The 22,612-nt window shown below is 37.7% G+C and overlaps 1 protein-coding gene across 1 annotated transcript in view; it reads left to right on the forward strand.

Moving 5' to 3' along the window:
• The window catches only part of b3gat2 (beta-1,3-glucuronyltransferase 2 (glucuronosyltransferase S)), a 48,271-nt gene that overhangs the window by 22,709 nt on the left and 2,950 nt on the right, over window positions 1-22,612 (forward strand). The window contains exons 2-3 of the mRNA XM_058065162.1: window positions 5,103-5,247; window positions 15,160-15,308. Of these exons, the coding sequence (XP_057921145.1) occupies window positions 5,103-5,247; window positions 15,160-15,308 (294 nt within the window). The remainder of the gene's footprint in view (window positions 1-5,102; window positions 5,248-15,159; window positions 15,309-22,612) is intronic.

The following is a 22,612-nucleotide window of genomic DNA, read 5'->3' on the forward strand; positions in this document are numbered from 1 at the left end:
TCATGATGAGCACTGGACCAAGATTGTGTACTAAGTCAATGGATCACAGTGGAAGACAATGGATCCCGACGTGAGAGGAACCAGATCATTAATTTTCAGATGACATCATAGTGGTGGGACTCATTGGGGAGAGGGGGTGAGGACTCAAGGTACATGGGAAAAATGAGACATCAGGAGGGATATGCATGATCATCGACTTCCACGGGTCACGACCTGAACATGCCCCTCTCACCATTAACAGTCGCACAGTAAAGACAGCGGAGAACATCGAGTTCCTCAGAGTGCAGGACCTCACTTGGGGCAAGAACACCCCAGTGATCAGAAAAATGGAACTCGGTAGAGACTGCACTTCCTAAGGAAACTCAAACAAGCGTCTCACCACTCTGGTAGTTTCAGGATCTCAGTGTGGTGGAGATTGTTTTGACGTACTGCATGGTACTCCAGCTCCTCCAGTTCCAGATGCAGTATATCAGACAAAAAAAAGCCCTGCACAGGATAGTTATAGGAGCTGAGAGGGTAATCAGAGTTTCTCTCCCCTCCGTCCAAGAACTTTTCCTGAGCCGCTGAGCATTGCCCAGAACCACAATCACCCTTTACACAAACACTTCCAACTGCTGCCATCAGGCAAACGATTCTGAAGTCTGAAGCATCAGAGGCAGAACCGGCATTAACTGATTAACCGCTTTCTGCCGCAGCCTGTTAGGGTAGTGACCGGTTAATCTGGACCTCCCATGCAGGATACTGAACCTCATGTACATTTATCGCATGTATAATATCATTCATTTATTCATTCATTCATTCATTCATTTTCTACCGCTTATCCTCACGAGGGTCGTGGGGGTGCTGGAGCCTATCCCAGCTGTCTTCGGGCAAGAGGTTTAATTTAATTTAATTTAATTTAATTTAATTTAATTTAATTTAATTTAATTTAATTTAATTTAATTTAATTTAATTTAATTTAATTTAATTTAATTTAATTTAATTTAATTTAATTCATTTTCTACCGCTTTTTCCTCATGAGGGTCGCGGGGGTGCTGGAGCCTATCCCAGCTGTCTTCAGGCGAGAGGCGGGGTACACCCTGGACTGGTGGCCAGCCAATCACAGGGCACATATAGACAAACAACCATTCACACTCACATTCATACCTATGGACAATTTGGAGTATGTATACTATTATTACAGTTATAATTTAGTATATATGTATATTACAAGCTAGGAGACCCGAGTTCAATTCCACCCTCGGCCATCTCTGTGTGGAGTTTACATGTTCTCCCCGTGCATGCGTGGGTTTTCTCCGGGTACTCCAGTTTATCCCACATTCCAAAAACATGCTAGGTTAATTAGCGACTCCAAATTGTCCATATGTATGAATGTGAGTGTGAATAGTTGTTTGTCTGTATGTGCCCTTTGATTGGCTGGTGACCAGTGCAGGGTGTACCCTGCCTCTAGCCCGAAGACAGCTGGGATAGGCTCCAGCACTCCCCGCAAGGATAAGCGGTATAAAATGAATGAATTTATATTACATTATAGTTTTATCTCAGTTTTAATTTAATATTATATTTCACTTAAACCTACAAAAATCATATATTTTATTATTGTTGTTATTACTCCACCTGTATTTGATTTCAGCAAAGAAGGGACAAAGTGGCAATACAGGATAAACCAAAGATCAACATGAATATTTCATGTTCTCCACTTGAAGGCACTGCCAGTTATCCATATGGAAATATAAAAATGCGTCAAACAATCCTGCGCTTGGAGGTTCTGTATTCAAAGCAGGACTTCACCACTAATCCAAGAACAACCATGCTTCAAGATGATCTGGGAACGAGACGAAGGCCTCACTTTCTTCTCCGTCTTCTTTTGATTCCACAAAGTAGAAGAGCCCGAGTCTTTGGAGAATGACCTAAAAGAGAAGACCAGCAGCAGCTACAAAGAAACCGGGGAAGAAGATTTTATTCTGAGTGAGAAGAGAGAAAGAGCTTCAAAGAAGTTGTCTTGGTTGGAACCTGGGGGCTGGGAGGTCTCGGTGCCTCGGTCGGACACGGGTGTTAGGGTGCAATATGCAGTCAGGATTCCTATGGATCTGAAATGTATTTACCACAGTTGGATCTGGGACCAATTACTCAATTAATTCCAATCCCAATCCAAGATCTCGGCCAAAGTCATGGACCCATCCATGACCGAGCAAAGTCCGTTACTGATGGTTTTCCCGGTGACTGTGGTCCCATCTCAATTAGGTCATCATGTACTTCTACTCTGATCCTTCATTGTTCTCTAACCAGGAGGTGATATCTTGTTATCTTCTACGATCAAACTACTTCTCATGAACCTTCTTGCTGAAAGGACACGATTCATTTTGCGTTTAGAATTTTGGTTGGCTGATTGAGCATCGTATGCTAATTTAACTCAATGAAATGCTAATTAATTGAGAAAATGACCATTAGCAGGGCATGAAGGTATTATATCCCCGACTTATACGTACATAAGTATTAGCTTAGCATAGCTAAAGTCTGTTTATGACTTCTAAGTACAATTTTTAACATTATTAGAGCTCTGTAGATATGAAATAACACCCCTATAATCACCTTTACACTCATATTACCCAACATCGTACACATCATGTAATGACCTAATAAGAGAAAATAAGACAGAAATAAAGACTTATGCTTTTGTGTGTTGTTGTAAATATGTTCCGATGCTTGGGGAGCCGAGTGGGGAGTGGACAGGAAGTGATGTCGGACGTTTAGAGTTTTATTTTATTTTATTTTATTTTATTTTATTTTATTTTATTTTATTTTATTTTATTTTATTTTATTTTATTTTATTTTATTTTATTTTATTTTATTTTATTTTATTTTATTTTATTTTATTTTATTTTATTTTATTTTATTTTATTTTATTTTATTTTATTTTATTTTATTTTATTTTATTTTATTTTATTTTATTTTATTTTATTTTATTTTATTTTATTTTATTATTATATGACCAATTCTTGTACCTGCTGTGAGATCAGTCAAACTGTCTGTTGGCAATAAAAGCCGTGTTGTTCCAACAGTCAAGTCCGGTGCTCGCCGAGCGACCCGTGAAGATTCTACATACCATAACAATGTCTTTGAATGCATCTTTTCAATGCCTTGTAATTTATTACTTCACATAGCAAATGTTATGCTTGGAAAAAAATATCTACCACTCTGCGATTGGCTGGCTACCAATCCAGGGTGTACCCCGCCTCTTGGCCAAAGTCAGCTGGGATAGGCTCCATCATGAATATGTAATGCTACGCGTCTGGCTTCAGTGTTCGCTACTAAGGATTTCTCTATCAAGTTTTAAGCCACATTGTCCATCTTGCCTGCATCTTCTATGCCGCTTATCCTCATGAGGGTGACGGGTATGCTGGAGCCTATCCCAGCTGACTTTGGGCCAACCGCAGATCCGAAATTGAATTTTATTTAGTGTTAGTATTCTGTTTGTCTCAGTTACATTAGCAAAAATAATATTCATATCCTTGTTAGAGGGCAAAAGAGGAGAGGATCAGATAATTATTCCCCCCAGTGGAGCTGGAAAGTGGAAAATAAACCAAAGAGAGAAAGTCAAGAAATATTGTCTGAATTGCTGAGATGTTTTCATCGCCTTTTGTGAAGTGTTTTGCAGTAATATGCAAAAAGTTTATGATCACAAAGATTTGTGGTTGTTGGTGCAGATCAGGGTAAAGTTTAGTTACCTCTGCATACTCACTGAGAGCGTATATTTCCTGTAGCTTTCCAATATACTGCAGAACTCCGTGTGATGTGAGGATACAATCATGCAATGCTACATACTGATGTGTTTTTTGTTTTTTTTTTGGTCCGTTGTGTCATGCGCGCCTGGCTGGAGGCTGTTTTTGTGAGAGAGCAGCGGTGGGTGGCCAGGAAAATAGAATAAGACACACAATCACAATAGGATAGACGACAAGCTGTGTGTGTTTGTGTGCGTGTGTGTGTGTGTGTGTTAGACACAAGATAAGCCTGAGCTTTGTTCAAGCTGGCGAAAACAAACAATGCACCCATCCTCAGGATTTCTATTCACTGGCCACAATATTAGGTACTGCTGGAAAATAACTGGAAGCGAATGTATCGCGAGTACAGTCGAACCTCAGTTAACGTACGCCCTGGTTAGTGTACATGCAGAAAACAATTCTAAGTATACGTATATAAATGAAGGGAAAAAATTCAACATCTAAGGTTATTTTTTGCCTTCATTGAAGACCAGATTGTTGCCAAAACATAAGCGAAGTGGAAGCGAGATCAACACTGACTGACACATCCTTGGTGTTTTGCTATGAGTTATTTCTTGAATTCAATCAAAAAATTTGAAATTCAATTCTCACCTACTTTATGAAAATGTTGGCACTCGCAACATTCTTTGGCTCCATTCTAGCTTTAATTTTAGCTTTTAATTTTTTCAATTAAAAGCAGCCGTGATCAAAAGAAAAGCAGAGACTTAACTTAAGTTGAGAAACGTGATTTAATTCAAGAAATAACTCATGGCAAAACATGAAGGATGTGTCTGTATTGATCATATCTTCAGTGAGGGTAAAAGTAACCTTAAATGTTCACTTATCCTTTTCATTCATCGTTTATATGCATTTTGAATTATTTTTGGCATGTAAAAGTATAATTGTAAAACTACAAAAATGTTTATTGTTGTAAAATTTTTGGCTTCCTGGATTGGATTTACATTATTTCTTATGGGAAAGATCTGTTGAGAGAATGTTTTGGTTAAGTCAGACCTTCTGGAACGGATTAACGATGCTAACCAATGTTCCACTCTACCTTATTTAACCGGAAGGTTGGTGATTCCAACCTTTCTCCATCCAGTCACGGTCATTGTGACCCTGGGGCAATTGGGCATTGCACCCACCTTGCTAAAATTATCACACTTCGTATAGCATTGGACCAAGTTGGCGACGCTGAGAAGGTGCTCATGTTAAACCGATAATTGGTGCCCAAGCTGGAAAAACAAATTTTATCCACTGTATAATTCCAATAAAATATCTCTATTTTGTTAAAATAAAGGATGCACAATAGTAAAATCCTTATCCATTCTTTTTTTTTTCTAGATGCGAAACACTCGAGGCGTGTCCGTATGGCCAGTGGGCTTTGTGGGTGGCAGAGCATATGAGCGCCCACTAGTGTCAGGGGGCAAAGTTGTGGGCTGGTACACAGGCTGGAGACCGGATCGACCCTTTGCCACTGACATGGCAGGTAAGAGGCTGTGTTTTTGTCTTCCTGATTTAGTTTTATTTGGTTTTATTTATATCTTCATATTTAGTTTAATGCTACACTGGTTGGTGATGGGGTCTCTGCCGCTGCCAGGACGACACCCGCTATAACACTGGTGGACCGATATGTTGCGTGTAGCAGTGCTAATGTTACTGTTCAACCGTCTTGTGCAAACTCTGCCACACTAATACGACTAGACATGCTCATGATGATGATGCTGTCACGTTGGCTCATACATTAATAAACCTGCTTTCCTTAGCTTCCCATTACCATTCCGACATTCCCTTCACATTGGAGTTACTTATTGATATCCAACGGACATTCCCAACAAAAATAATTATGTATTCATACCTGAAAATGTACATGCAATATAAATATTTTTTTGATGTTAGACCAGGGGTGTGCAAACTTTTTTCTTCAAAAATCTTTGTAAATTTCATTTTAGTAATATTATGACTAGGGATGTCCGATAATTATCTGTACTGATAATTATTGGCCCAATACCAGCATAAAAATGCAAAATTGTTTGATATCCGTATCAGAGGTTTTGCTGATCATCATCATTTATGACTTATTCTCATAATAGTTTTTCCAACCTCATTTTCCAAAAATGACAACTTTGTTTTGTTTTTATTTGTTTATTTTACAACTTAACAAAACATAACCTATTTTTTCTTTAATATTCCACCTCTATCCTTCTAAAAGGATGTTATTTTCCCCCATAACTGTACTGGTTAATTTTTGTAAAAATGCTACATTTTTCTTATTACTTTTTTTTCCTAAAATGTGACTTTATTTCCATAAAACTGCAACAGTTTTTTCCCTTTTTTGCTGTTTTTATTTTATTTTGTTGTTTTGTTATATATGTTCTTATGACGAATTTATTCTCATAATATTTTGACTTTATTTTTGTAACATTCAAACCTACTTTTTTTCAAAAATTACAAATTTGACTTCAAAAAAATATTTTTAAATATTTCAACTTCATGCAACTAAAATGATGTTATTTTTTCTCATAATATTATTTAAAAAAAATTAAAAACGATGTCTTTTGCTCATTAGATTACGATTTTTTTCTTAAAGGGGAACTAATATGCTAATTTTTCGGACTCGTGGACTCCTATAGAGCAGCTACACACAATAACCAGCACTGAAAGCTTTATAGTTCTTCCAGAATCTGCACCTATTCCGCTGTATTTCTTTGGATTTTGTGTTTGAATGTATTCAGTACTCAGACCAGTTATCGTGTCCAGTAATGACAATAATCATAACCACACAATTAAAACTCATATATTGACTGATTTGATCTCGGCCTCAGGCACTACAGTAATTGTGGTCTGTAAAAAACAGGATCATATTCTCTTTGTGTGTGGACAGAGACATTTATTATTTATTATTGGATCACACATGCTCTCTAGACGTTGTCCTTAGCAACAGGGTTGTTCTGGTTGAAAGCTGAATGCAAACTAACTCATTTGCAGCATTTTTCCCTTGCATGTGTTTTTTATGGTGTTTGTGGGTTTATTAGGGGTGTCCCGTGACACGAGATCTTGTGACATTTGAACGTTTGTTTGGAGAAAAGCTAAGCCAAAAGCCAATCAGACCGTGAACCACGGCGTTGCTATTATTAATGGTAATAAACCTGATATAGAAGTGATTAAACCTTTGATTAAAGTTACAGTACTTATCATTTATCAGATCGGAACACATATTAGTTACTACTAATCCACATCGACATGAATAATGGCAGCACCGTACCTGCTGGGAGTTCTCCTCTCTATACTCTGGTTCTCCTGGCCTACAGGGGTGGCACCGTGGCTGCCCCGCTCCGACTAGCTCCATTAACCTTCCTCTTGTGTTAGATTTCTGGTATCATCTCTTATGTTAGGTCGGTTTTGACCCGTGTATTGAATCAGCTATAAAATACACTAAAAACAATAAGTTACCATCAAATTTGGTTTTCATGTCTTGGTTATCTTCTTAGGCTTCCTCGTCCATGAAAATGTTGGTTTTAATACTTTTGGTGTGGGCATGTAGGACTAATTTTGTCACTATACAATTTCCAAAAATGGTAAAATGACCTCAAAATAATCATATTAATAAATTGAATTATTTTGTTACCTGGCTATTACTGAGAGCTATAGAACATATCTCTTAAATCAATTAGTTTTATTTATTTTCTAATTTTAGTATTAATCACTAAAGAAACATCTATGGTGTTCAGGTGAATTTTGACCCATATATATTAATGTCAAGAAAAGGTAGAAAAAGTAATGGTAATGGTTTTATTTCATTTGAACATGCATCAGATTACAATTGAGTGCATCCCATAATCAGTTCACAGTTCCACATGTCCAAAAGGAGTAGGAAGAAGCAAAGCTTATTAAATCCTACCCCTCCATCTGGTACTTTTACAATCAGTAACTTACATTTGTTCACTTCCTGCTTTCCATAATACGGTTTAAGTTTTTTTTTGTGTTTTCAGCAACAGAACTTTAGTATAAAGTGAAATCAAAAAGCAGAACAGGTCCAGATCTTGGTTCACTGTACTTCTTGCCATTCTTTCCATGATCCAAATTGTAATTATGAAATCAGCCAATCAAATGAGTGAATTCACCTCACATGTCTGGACCTTGTTTTTCTGCTATTATACTGGAAAAGCGGTCAAAATGAGAATCCTCTGAAGCTTACATGATGAGAAGAGGAGCTGGTTGTCATTGTGTTGGCTAATTGTACATTTATGATATCAGTTGTGGCTCAAAATATTGCTTTATAGTCATATTATTATAACCGGGTCGAAACCGACCCTAACAATACAGTGGTTATAAATTCAACCAGACCATTTTAAAATGTAGTAAAAATTATTTTGTTGGTTTTATTTTGTTGAAATAGATTTTCCTGACAAAGTAAAAAAGCCTTGATGCAATAAACAAATGTAAAATGTAAAACGAGTCTAACAGAAGAGGAGGGTTAAAAAGAATCCCCAATGTTTTCTGAGGGTCAACCAGCATCAATAAACTGCAACGCAGTACTTCATCCACATCAGCCAGACTAATAAAGCAGCATTTTGCTCGTACAATTACTGTCTGTTGGTAACAGCGTTAGTGTTGTTCAAAAGACATACAGTATGTACACACACAGCTGATCCCACCGCGGCCGACTGCGCACGTGCTCGCATTATCTCACATATGCACAAAACTGCCCCTGGGATTGTAGTTAATTAAACCCTCATAACAACAGAGAACATCTTTTCTCATTCTACCACCTTTCTTGCATCCACCGCCAGCATTCAAAGTCTGCCCAACATCGACAATGGAGATTCATTGGAACGCCAAACAAATAAATAAGAGTGTCCCATTTTTGATGAACTACTACATAAATGAACTTTATTAAGATATGCCTGTTTGCCATTTCCATTCCACCACAGGAGATGCGTCATGTTACACATATCGGAAAATTGAGAGTTGGACAATATCGGCATATCGGACATCCCGAGTTATGACTCTCATAATAGTTTTAGTCGTAACCTCATCTTCCAAAAATGACAACTTTGTTTTGTTTTTATTTGTTTATTTTACAACTTAACAAAACATAACCTACTTTTTCTTTAATATTCCATCTCTATCCTTCTAAAAGGATGTGTTATTTTCCCCATAACAGTACTGGTTAATTTTTGTAATACATTTTTCTTATTACTTTTTTCTCCTAAAATGTGACTTTATTCTCATAAAATTATCGCTGTTTTTTTCTTTTTTGCTGTTTTTATTTTATTTTTTTGCTGTTTTGTTATATATGTTCTTAGCATAAATTTATTTCCGTAATATTTTGACTTTATTTTTGTAACATTCAAACCTATTTTTTTAATTACAACTTTGACTTCAAAAAAATATTTTTAAATATTTCAACTTTATGCCACTAAAATTATGTTATTTTTCCTCATAATATTCTAACATTGTTTTTGCAAAACAATGACCTGTGTTCATTAGATTACATTTTTCTTCGTCGTGGACTCCTATAGAGCAGCTACACACAAAGCTTTATAGTTCTTCCAGAATCTGCACCTATTCCTCTGTATTTACATTTTTCTTGTTACTTTTTTCTCCTAAAATGTGATTTTAATCTCATAAAATTATAACAGTTTTTTCTTTTTTGTTGTTTTGTTATATATGTTCTTATCATGAATTTATTCCCATAATATTTTGACTTTATTTTTGTAACATTCAAACCTATTTTTTTTTAATTACAACTTAGACTACAAAAAAAATATTTTTAAAAAATTTCAACTTTATGCTACTAAAATGATGTTATTTTTCCTCATAATATTATAACATTGTTTTTGCAAAACAATGACCTGTGTTCATTAGATTACAATTTTTTTCTTAAAGGGGAACTAATATGCAAATTTTTCTCACTTTAGCATTGAGTCGTGGACTCCTATAGAGCAGCTGCACACAATAACCAGCACAGAAAGCTTTATAGTTCTTCCAGAATCTGCACCTATTCCTCTGTATTTCTTTGGATTTTGTGTTATAGCAGATAGCAGATAGCAGTTTTGATAGTTTTGATCCTGCTTGTTTAGTACGAAGTGTCCATTATCTGACAGCAATCTTCCCATGGTGTCCCAAATAGTTCTTCCAGAATCTGCACCTATTCCTCTGTATTTACATTTTTCTCCTTACTTTTTTCTCCTAAAATGTGATTTTAATCTCATAAAATTATAACAGTTTTTTCTTTTTTGCTGTTTTGTTATATATGTTCTTATCATGAATTTATTCCCATAATATTTTGACTTTATTTTTGTAACATTCAAACCTATTTTTTTTAAATTACAACTTAGACTACAAAAAAAATATTTTTAAAAATTTCAACTTTATGCTACTAAAATGATGTTATTTTTCCTCATAATATTCTAACAATGTTTTTGCAAAACGATGACCTTTGTTCATTAGATTACAATTTTTTTCTTGAAGGGGAACTAATATGCTAATTTTTCGTGTACTCCTATAGACCGCCCATCGCCAGCATTCAAAGTCTGCCCAACATCCTTTTTTTTTTTTTTACGTGCACGTTCGTAAAGCTGCACACGCACCATAATTATCATCATTACATTTGCACTGCGCTACGTCCTTCGATTCACTGCAGCGATAGGCATCACAATCGGTAGAATGAGTGCCAGTGCTTGTCCTAATACGCTGCTGCTTTGTTATCACAGAACCCAAGCTGCACATCGACAATGCAACCTCACTGAACCGTACACAAAGGGCCCCTGGAACATGTTTGTGTGAAGTATTGTTCACTTTTGTATGTGTGTGTGTAATTACGCATATGAACACACGCACACATACTCAATTTCGACGTGCGCCTTTTGAGAAAGACACGCAAGAACACACCTGGCAGGGCGGGAATTGATACAACGTCATGTGATCATCCGAGCTGACATGACAGCAGCATCTCGGCAAAAAAAGCCTGACCCGCGCATGCACAGGTCGCCAAACACACACCGGCATTGCTGATGACGCTGCCGACGCTCAAGTGGTACTCGGTACCTGAAAAGTGGTCCCAGGGAAGCGGACATGAAAGCGTTTAACCTTGAGCGACCTCATCGTTTAGATGCTGTTCCCAGGCGGTGAGATGTGAGGAGGAGGTGGAGGAGGAGGATGGAGACTATCTGCAAGTGTAGTTAGAACGTGTACTCCCACATAGCCATGCTGCGGTCTCGTCCAGTCGCGTAATACTCGGAACATGGAGGATGGAAGAAGATTCCAGAGGCTACCTTTGAAGCTCTTGTGAGCTCCATGTCCAAGAGAGTTAAGACAACATAATATATTATATTATGAATATTGACACAATTTCATTTATTTCAGACATGCATACTATGTTACATTAATGTATCTCACATATTCACTTACAATATCTATTTATATACTTACATGAGTACTCATCATCGTCCATATCTTTTCACTCTGATGTTGGCATCCATAGGCTCCATCATACCCCTACGAGCCTATAGTGAGGATGCTTGGGTGTGTTTGCCGTGATTTCCAAGTGTCCAGTTACTTGATGCACCTGAATGCATCATTCTTATAAAAAGCTAGCTCAGCACTGATAGCAGTTTTGCTAGTTTTCATCCTGCTTGTTGAGTACGAAGTGTCCCATTATCTGACCGGAATCTTCCCATGGTGTCCCAAATGCAAAAATACACAATATACATGGGGATTAATTGGAACGCTAAATTTTTTTAAATTAACTACTACATAAATAAACAGTACTGGTTAATTTTTGTAAAAATGCTACATTTTTCTTAGTACTTTTTTCTCCTAAAATGTGATTTTATTCTCATAAAATTATAGCTCTTTTTTTCTTTTTTGCTTTTTTTCTTTTCTTTTGCTGTTTTGTTATATATGTTCTTATCATGAATTTTTCCCGTAATATTTTCACTTTATTTTTGGAACATTCAAACCTATTTTTTTTAATTACAACTTTGACTTCAAAAAAATATTTTGAAAAATTTCAACTTTATGCTACTAAAATGATGTTATTTTTCCTCATAAAATTATAACATTGTTTTTGCTAAACAATGACCTGTGTTCATTAGATTACAATTTTTTCTTAAAGGGGAACTAATGTGCTAATTTTTAATTGTGCTAATTTTCGTTGACTCCTATAGAGCAGCTACACACAATAACCAGCACAGAAAGCTTTATAGTTCTTCCAGAATCTGCACCTATTCCTCTGTATTTCTTTGGATTTTGTGTTATAGCAGATAGCAGATAGCAGTTTTGATAGTTTTGTTCCTGCTTGTTGAGTACGAAGTGTCCATTATCTGACAGGAATCTTCCCATGGTGTCCTAAATGCAAAAATACACAATATACATGGGGATTAATTGGAACGCTAAAAAAAATAAATAAGAGTGTCCCATTTTGAATTAACTACTACATAAATAAACAGTACTGGTTAATTTTTGTAAAAATGCTTTATTTTTCTTAGTACTTTTTTCTCCTAAAATGTGATTTTATTCTCATAAAATTATAGCTCTTTTTTGCTTTTTTGCTTTTTTTCTTTTCTTTTTTGCTGTTTTGTTATATATGTTCTTATCATGAATTTATTCCCGTAATATTTTGACTTTATTTTTGTAACATTCAAACCTATTTTTTTTATTCCAACTTTGAATTCAAAAAATTTTTTATTTATTTTTATTTTTATTTAATTTTTAAAAATTTCAACTTTATGCTACTAAAATGATGTTATTTTTCCTCATAAAATTATAACAATGTTTTTGCTAAACAATGACCTGTGTTCATTAGATTACAATTTTTTCTTAAAGGGGAACTAATGTGCTAATTTTTTTCTCACTTTAGCATTGAGTCGTTGACTCCTCTAGAGCAGCTACACACAATAACCAGCACAGAAAGCTTTATAGTTCTTCCAGAATCTGCACCTATTCCTCTGTATTTCTTTGGATTTTGTGTTATAGCAGATAGCAGATAGCAGTTTTGATAGTTTTGATCCTGCTTGTTGAGTACGAAGTGTCCATTATCTGACAGGAATCTTCCCATGGTGTCCCAAATGCAAAAATACACAATATACATGGGGATTAATTGGAACACCCAACAAATTAATAAGAGTGTTAATATTAAGATATGCCTGTTTTTGCCATAATATTAAATACAGCATGTGAATAACTGCTATACACAGTACAATACAAACATTTAGTAGTGGCGCTACTTGTGTTTTGCAGCTGAACTTCCTGTATAATAAAGGATATATTGCTCATGCATACCTAATGAAGTACGTCTGATCCTTTCTCAGCCTGCCTTTTTTATGGGAATGAGAAACCCAAATGTACAAAGTGGGTATGTTTGTGACAGCTGACCTGGCTTTAAAACGGAGAAAACTTCATCCTATGGGGGTTGATAAGCTGAAACTATTTGCATGGCCGCACTTTTTCTCTCCCCGGATGATGCGTACCGGCTTATTTCTCAGAGGACTGCTGTCTGCGAGCCACGTGTCAGTAAGTCAGCGTGGCCGTCATCAACAACATTCCACTCAGAGACCACGAGAGGGAAACGAGGGGAGGTCAGGTTGCTGAATTACTCAAGGTGAATTCCCAAACTAAATGGCTGATTGCTAAGGCGTGCTACCTGCTAACCATTTGCATAAACAAATATTCAGTAATTATGTACAGACCTTCCCTGAAGGAGGCAGCAGGTTCTGATGTTCTTGTCATACTAAACATCTCTGCTGCCTTTTTCAGCAATTCTAGTTAAGACAGCGGCGGCGTTTAAAGAGAGAAAGCATTTCTGCCTTTGCCATGTGTGACTGACTGTGGTTCATAAAGCAACATTAACCTAACAGTTGTGAATATTAATGTGTTTTTTCACTGTGTATGAAAAAAAAATGAATTTGTCAGTTAATTTGTCAGTTATCTCTGCAAAGGCATCGTGACATTTAGGACTGATAATGAGCTCATTTGGAGTGTGGGCTCCAAAAAAGGTAAAAGGTAATCTGATGCAAATACAAGGGAATGAAATGCCAATGACGATGACGATAAAGAAACTTCAAGGTTGTCAGCGAGATGTTAAATTGGATTCAAGCATGAACAGAAGCCAGAGCACGGAGGTTTAGGATATTTATTTATTTTTGTCTCTGTCATCAAACGGCTGCATTTTAGTGGGTCTGCAAGAATAGCCTAACTAAATGAAGTCAAATAATCTGAAGATTTTGTCATGATTTGTAGTATTCTACACTCGTCAGTAATGTCACTGTAATGTTGGGTGAGACACACAAGCACCAGATTTGATTGACAATTGAGTCATTGCTAAATATAGATATAATACATAATATTGAAAGACATTGACATTGAAAGTGAAGGAAGTGAAGGAAAATACATTTCCGGGGATCACAATAGATGAAAATATGAGCTGGAAATCTCATATTAGTATAAAAGCAATCTTCACTCGCTAAATGTACTGCAAAAAAGGTCAGTAAGGATAATTCATAATGCCGCCTACAGAGAACATACTAACTCCTTATTTGTAAAATGACAAAATCACCTCGTACTTTGGTACGAGACAGAAAAAATAAAAATTAAAAAATTCATTCATTCATTCATTCATTCATTCATTCATTTTCTACCACTTTTCCTCACTAGGGTCGCGGGGGTGCTGGAGCCTATCCCAGCGGTCTTTGGGCAAGAGTTTGAAAAATTTAAAATTTAAAATTTAAAATTTAAAATTTAAAATTTAAAATTTAAAATTTAAAATTTAAAATTTTTCTACCGCTTTTTCCTCACGAGGGTCACAGGGGGTGCTGGAGCCTATCCCAGCTGTTTTTGGGCGAGAGTTTGAAAAATTTTAAATTTTAAATTTTTAATTTTTAATTTTTAATTTTTAATTTTTAATTTTTAATTTTTAATTTTTAATTTTTAATTTTTAATTTTTAATTTTTAATTTTTAATTTAACTATATTAGGAAAGCAGGAAGTGAACAAATGTAACAGTTACTGATTGTAAAAGTACCAGATGGAGGGGTAGGATTTAATAAGCTTTGCTTCTTCCTACTCCTTTTGGACATGTGGAACTGTGAACTGATTATGGGATGCACTCAATTGTAATCTGATGCATGTTCAAATGAGTTTATATGTTCAAAACAACTAGATTCATTCACGTTTGCTGTTTTACTTGTGAACAACTGAAGAATGCTTCTTCCAATTGGTTTCATTTCCATTGTGCAATTAGCACTGGGTAATGGCACGCTCCTGTGGTAAATGAGCAACATAATCATTAGACACACTAAAGCGTGCTATCGCTATAATAACGTCATGATAGACTTTCATTCACAATGACTAACTGAACTCACCTCACGCTTTTCCTCTGTGCTTCTCCGTTGCCTCAGGTTTTGCAGTGAACCTCCAAGTGATCCTGGCAAATCCAAGGGCGCAGTTCAAGAGGCGGGGCTCCCAGCCGGGCATGCAGGAGTCCGACTTCCTTAAGCAGATCACCAAGGTGACGGAGTTGGAGCCCAAGGCCAATAACTGCACTCGGGTCAGTGAGAGTTGTTTGTATTGAGAGTGACTGCAGAATAATATCTGTCTTTGTTGCTATCATTTAATTAATTCATGCAATGACTAAAATAATGGACCCATGTCTGACATATTTGTTTCTACCTCGGCCTTTATATCCATGTGTGTGCGTCCATGTATATTATCCCCCCACTATTGACAGCATGAGTCATGCTTCAAGCCGATGGCTTGCTCTAAACTTAGACACACACAGCTTGAGTAGGCTACAAATGGTGTTATATGACGCAGTCAATTGTACTTGTGCGCTTAGACAGCTTAGATCGATGCTGCTCGCCTTAAATCACTGCAGTCCCTTTTGGCGCTTTGCTTTTATGAAGCCACTCATCCTCTTGACAACCATCACAGAGGGTGCCTTAAAGGACCTGATGAGAAATGGATTCTATTACACCTTTTCAAGGGAATCATGAGCTAAAACTCCCATTGGCTCTGCTCCAAACTGGTTTTTTTTGTGGCAATTTTGCTATTTTTAGATCAAAATTCATTTATTTATTTTCTACCGTTTATCCTCACGAGGGTGGCGGGGGGTGCTGGAGCGGTTATTGCGGTTATTCCACCCTTTAAACCTGATTGTGACCTTCTAAATAAAGTTTTTAACATTATTCAACCCCTCTAGATATTAATTAACAATTAACACCCCTATAGTCACCTTCACACTTCTATTGCCCGACATAGAAGATAGAATAACAGACATAACATCAGTTAGTCATATTTATACTTACAAAAAAGCATAGTTTAGGCAAAAAAATTGCTTAAATATAAATATTTTTGACAAATAATAGGCTGTATTGGAGCATGAAACTGTGATCATTTACTGTATTCTTCGGACCATAAAGTGCACCGAATAATCCATCCATTTTCTATATCCTCACAAGGGTCGTGGGCATGCTGGAGCCTATCCCAGCTGTCTGGGGGCGAAAGGCGGGGTGGTGTAGCCCTGGACTGGAGGCCAGCCAATCACAGGGCACATATAGACAACCATTCACCTATGGACAATTTGGAGTCGCTAATTAACCTATGTCCCACATCATAAGATGAGCTTACGTTCACCTCCCTACTAGTGTGGAAGTGGCGTTTGAAACACCTGTATCGTCCTCACATCCACACACATTCCATGGATTCCTTTTGGAATTTACATTTGGAATATGTTGCCACAACATCGGAAACCTCTTTACCACCTTCAATCACCTACAAGTTTTAACATGATTAGAGCCTTCTAGGCATGAAATAACACCCCTATAGTCACGTTTACACTCTTATTAGCCAATATAGTAGACAACTAAAGAGAAAATTCATTCATTAATTTTCTACTGCTTATGCTCACAAGGGTTTCAGGGGGTGCTGGAGCCTATCCCAGCTGTCTTCGGACGGGCGAGAGGCGGGGTACACCCTGGACTGGTGGCCAGCCAATCACAGGGCACATATAGACAAACAACCATTCACACTCACATTCATACCAATGGACAATTTGGAGTCGCTAATTAACCTATGTCCCACATCATCAGATGAGCTTACGTTCACCTCCCTACTAGTGTGGAAGTGGCGTTTGAAACACCTGTATCGTCCTCACATCCACACACATTCCATGGATTCCTTTTGGAATTTACATATGGAATATGTTGCCACAACATCGGAAACCTCTTTACCACCTTCAATCACCTACAAGTTTTAACATGATTAAAGCCTTCTAGGCATGAAATAACACCCCTATAGTCACGTTTACACTCTTATTAGCCAATATAGTAAAAAAAATCATTCATTAATTTTCTACTGCTTATCCTCACAAGGGTTTCAGGGGGTGCTGGAGCCTATCCCAGCTGTCTTCGGACGGGCGAGAGGCGGGGTACACCCTGGACTGGTGGCCAGCCAATCACAGGGCACATATAGATAAACAACCATTCACACTCACATTCATACCTATGGACAATTTGGAGTGGCTAATTAACCTAGCATGTTTTTGGAATGTGGGAGGAAACCGGAGTACCCGGAGAAAACCCACGCATGCACGGGGAGAACATGCAAACTCCACACAGAGGAGATGGCCGAGGGTGAGATTGAACTCGGGTCTCCTAGCTGTGAGGTCTGCATGCTAACCACTCGACCACCGTGCAACCTTACAGATCAAAATACCTACCAAAATGATTTTGGTGAAGCATGTTCTATACCAGGGGTGGGCAAACTTTTTGACTCGCGGGCCGCATTAATTTAACAAAATTGACGGAGGGATTATGTAGTATTTTACACATAACAGTCCATTTTTACACCTATATTTTTACACATATTTTACATGTAAAAGTGTCATGCAATCTGCTATATGTGCACTTTGAAATCATTTATTTGATGTAAAGTGTGTTTCTCAATGTATTATTATTATTATTATTATTGTTATTTTTATTAGAATTATTATTATTGTAAGTTATAGTAATGTTATTATATTATTATTATTATTATTTTGTTATAATAATAATATTACTACCATTATCAAGCCACGATGCCAGGTTGTATGTTGAGTTCAAATGAAATATTTGGAAAAAACAGGCGGGCCATATTGAAACACTTGGCGGGCCGGATGTGGCCCCCGGGCCGTAGTTTGCCCACCCCTGTTCTATACCCTTGTGATTATCTTTCTTCTACCATCGGATCCTGGCCTCTCAAGTCTTGAATCTTTCTGCATAATTGACATCCCCTTTTTTTGGAAATACGTTTTGAGCCAAGTGAAGGCTAATGGAATTCTTAGTGCTTGTGGTTTTGCATGAATGTATGCTCATGCATGAACCATAGTACTGCTGGGTCTTTAAAGTCAAAGATCACCCAAACGCATGATAAATATTGGATCATCTGAGGGTGCTTTTAAGGCTTTGTTCGTTTTTAAACATTTAAACTCTCTGGCTGCTTTCTGTCCTGTGTACAATATCACTGCGGTACTTCGTCAGTACCCTCATAGCGATACAGGAAGCTATCCATGCAGTAAATGTGTGTATGTGGCACTCCGGGGTGTCTCTGGGGGTTTATTGGTTAATGCCTCCTGTAGGGAATTGAGTAAATATTCAGGCCTGCTGGCTCATCATCCACAGCTGACTGCTGCAGCAACTGCTGCTGACAGCTCTGCGTTGAAGCTATCGCCACAATTATCAGCCCCATTACTTTAATGGAGCTGCCTTACAGTTAATATGGCTGCTGGCCTTTAGCGGGCTGTGACATCATCAGTCATCTCAGTGGCGGGGGTGGCGAGATTGATTTGTGAATAAAAAGATATGTGTCAGAAAGTAATATAATGACGCAGTAAAGTTGAATTTATTTTAACGGGTTCTTTAACTAACTAGCTCTACGTAATGGTTCTGACAGTCAAATCTGCTTCTTCTTGTTAGGAACTCATTGCAGCTCGGTACAGGTCCCTGGGGAATCAGTATCTTACATTACGTGGACGGTAAAAGTTGGAAAAAGCAACCATAAACAAAGAAAAAAAAATATGTTAGAAAACCCCAAAAACATGCATGAAGAAAAATGCCGCAATTTCTACTGAACTAAACAGAAGTTAGCTAGGCTACCAGGGCACCATATCTCATGGATATCCGTCTTTAATAGTATAAGACGTAATATTTACGGGATTATTGAGAAATCCCATGTTCACCTTTCACAGATTTGCTCTTATTTTAAGTGGAATTTTACATATATTTTTAACAGCATTGTGTTCTGTGTCCTTGTGGTGTATCAGAGTCATGTATCGGTGCGCTGTATCTTTGTCATTGTATTTACTACTGCTACCAGCACACAATGTTGTACGCTCACGTGAGAGTTGAAGGCGTGTCCAGTTAGGGCCAATATAGGGCCAACAGTCCTGATTGGCTGAGGGAGAACCCGCCCATTGTGTTCTGCATTCTGACCGGCTGTAGACCATTGTCAATTCTTTCACACAAGGATGGACAAAACTCCCCCAAAAAATTGCAGTTTCCTGTTTCTCACTGACTTAGACTCTAATAATGTTGACTTTGTGGAAGCCATTTTGTTTCTACTGTAAGTAAGACGTCATATTTGCACAATTACGATTAAAGGATTCAATCATTCTATTACTGACTTCCATATTGGATAATTCACCAGACAGTAGACATTGTAAGTTTCTAATTGTACACAATGGACCTTGGTTAGTGTACGTCCTGGTTAGCATTTTTTTTTTGAGTAGCACTGAAAATCTTTGCTAACATTTTTTCTAGTCAGAGGCGATATCACGTTCATGAGGAAGAAGGTCAGTAAGAAAGCCCGGAATTTCAAAAATGACGGTTTGAGTACTTCTTGATACAAGCGAGGGAGACGATACATTTTTGGTGGCCATAAATTGGCTCTAGCGACACATTTATAACACCGTAAAAAAGTCAATTTTACATAAGAGATCTTTAAAACACGGTTTACTTTATGTCTCTGCTAAAAGAAACGGCTGTCACTATCTGGGACTGATCAGCGAGGCCATTACTGGACCAGTCCAGGGTGTACCCCAAAGACAGCTGGGATAGGCTCCAGCATACATATGACAATAATGAGAACATGAATAAACTGGGTGGACTGTATCTGTATATTGTATTTGAATCAGTGGCGCAAAAAGTAGAGCAGAAACCGGAAGGTTGGTAGTTCGATTCCTCGCTCCCTCCACCCAGTGTCGTTGCAAGACAACCAGTGTCTCCAGTGCTGCCGTACTGGTTTATGAATGTGAATGAATCCATGGTGGTGAGAATTGCTTCAAATTGGCATGTTTCTATCAGACAACAGTAAGGCAGCTGTGTCTACAGATGTAGTTTACCACCACCAGTGTGAGTGAATGAATAATTGGTTCACTTCATTTTGAAAAGTGCTATAAAATCTATTATTTAAAAAAAATCCAGTCCAAAAAAAGATGTGAGTATTGGTGCCGTAATCAGTGGGAGCAGAATGAAGAGTTCATGAGTGAAGGTGTGCCAAATTACCGGAGTGACACAAGGAGAAGTGCTCGAAAGGAGACAGGAAAATGACACTTCTTTCTTTATTTCATTTGCATTGACTTTCCGCTCCCTGCTCAATTGTGTTTTTATTGTATTAATGTGGGCCGAGCCATTTTTAGAGGTAATTGGGGGGTGCTTGCGAGAGGGGTCGTATTTCTGTTGCTGATATCTACAACAACAATCCATATCCTGCCGCTCACTCTTTGAGCTCGGAGCATCCAAGCCAAAAGTCAAACGACCAAACAGCAACCAAAATGGAGGACCGTGGAACCTTGGTTAGCGTCATTAATCCATTCCAGAAGGTCCGACTCTAACTGAATACATTTTTCCCATAAGGAGCGTTGGGTCAATGACTTTCTATTCCAATTGCCATGCTAATCGGTTGCTAACAGGGATGTATTTTTAGAAAACTATATAACAAACGCAGTTGGACTCAACCAGTGTATTAATAACACCATTGTACGCTAACTGCGAAATGTATGCCAACCGAGGCATAATTTAGTTGTAATTGTTCCGTTTGACTAACTAAACTAAACAAAAAAATACGCTAACTGAGGTGTACGCTAACCAAGGGTCCACTGTAAAACAGATTAGAGCTAATACAGTAATTCCTTGTTTATCATAGTTAATTTTTGTAGACCGGGCGGCATGGCGGTTGAGTGATTAGCGTGCAGACCTCACATCGAGGAGACCAGGGTTCAATTCCACCCTCGGCCATCTCTGTGTGGAGATTGTATGCGTTATGGGTTTTCTCCGGGTACTCCGGTTTCCTCACACATTCTAAAAACATGCTAGGTTAATTAGCGACTCCAAATGTGAATGTGAGTGTGAATGGTTGTTTGTCTATATGTGCCCTGTGATTGGCTGGCCACCAGTCCAGGGTGTACCCCGCCTCTCGCCCGTCCGAAGACAGCTGTGATAGGCTCCAGCACCCCCTGAAACCCTTGTGAGGATAAGCAGTAGAAAATTAATGAATGAATTTTCTCTTTAGTTGTCTACTATATTGGCTAATAAGAGTGTAAACGTGACTATAGGGGTGTTATTTCATGCCTAGAAGGCTTTAATCATGTTAAAACTTGTAGGTGATTGAAGGTGGTAAAGAGGTTTCCGATGTTGTGGCAACATATTCCAAATGTAAATTCCAAAAGGAATCCATGGAATGTGTGTGGATGTGAGGACGATACAGGTGTTTCAAACGCCACTTCCACACTAGTAGGGAGGTGAACGTGAACGCCTCTCGCCCAAAGACAGCTGGGATAGGCTCCAGCACCCCCGCGACCCTCGTGAGGAATTGTTGTAGACCTGACAAAGTAGAATTCCTTATTTATAAATTTAATTTTTTCATACTTAGAGCATAGAAAACCTGTTTTTGACCTTCTATGACAACATTTTTAAGATCATTAGAGCCCTCTAAACATGAAATAACACCCCTATAGGCACCTTTGCACTGCTATTACCCGCTATAGTTCATATAAGATAAAACAGTGTGTTGCTATAAAATGTGTACCCTAGGGCAGTGGTTCCCCAACTTTTTACAGTCGTGTACCCCTTCAGATTCTGGGTGGAAAATGTGTATTTTATGTATTTTGTGATATTTGGACCAAGTTAAACACTGACGCACTGATAATTATATTTATTTATTCATCCAAATCCTCACACCAAACCTCACAGTTCCGTCTTCTATCCTCAATAAAAGGAAATCCTTTTATGTATTTTTTTGGTTGATGTAGGTTGCAACACTGGAGTTTTTGTTTCATTATTAGCCTGAAATACTCCTTTTACTCTCTTTTATTTTTATTCTCCTCTTCTATCTGCTATTAAGAGAAACTCCATCCAGGTAAAGCTTTTTGTCTCCAAGTTGCCTCAGGGAGGAAGTCAACTAAAAAAAAAAGCGAGCAGTCAGACGTGATTAAAGGAAGCAGGGTTATGATTCAAGGGGAACTACAGAGGCCACTCTTAGTGGATCATTAGTGCAGGACACACACACACACAGTTCCCACAGTGCTGCGATACTTCTTTAAGTCTCATTGGGTATGCAAAGTGGGCCAATTAGCATCACAGTGGGCAGGAAGTGACATATCCCAGGCCAATGTTGCTTTGCAGCCGGTAATAAATCAAACCCCTGTGCAAAATGTTGCCACAAATAAATGTCACACAAGCTGAATTATAGGCTAATTATCTTCAGGATGCTTCCTAATCAGCGAGAAACAGACACAAATGTTTGCGTGTTTTCTCACCAATATGTTGTTGTTGTGACAGAGACTGGAACGTGTAAAAGACATGGAGCCACACGTGGGAT

This window comes from Doryrhamphus excisus, chromosome 2 (genome assembly GCF_030265055.1).
Source record: "Doryrhamphus excisus isolate RoL2022-K1 chromosome 2, RoL_Dexc_1.0, whole genome shotgun sequence".
NCBI lineage: Eukaryota > Metazoa > Chordata > Actinopteri > Syngnathiformes > Syngnathidae > Doryrhamphus > Doryrhamphus excisus.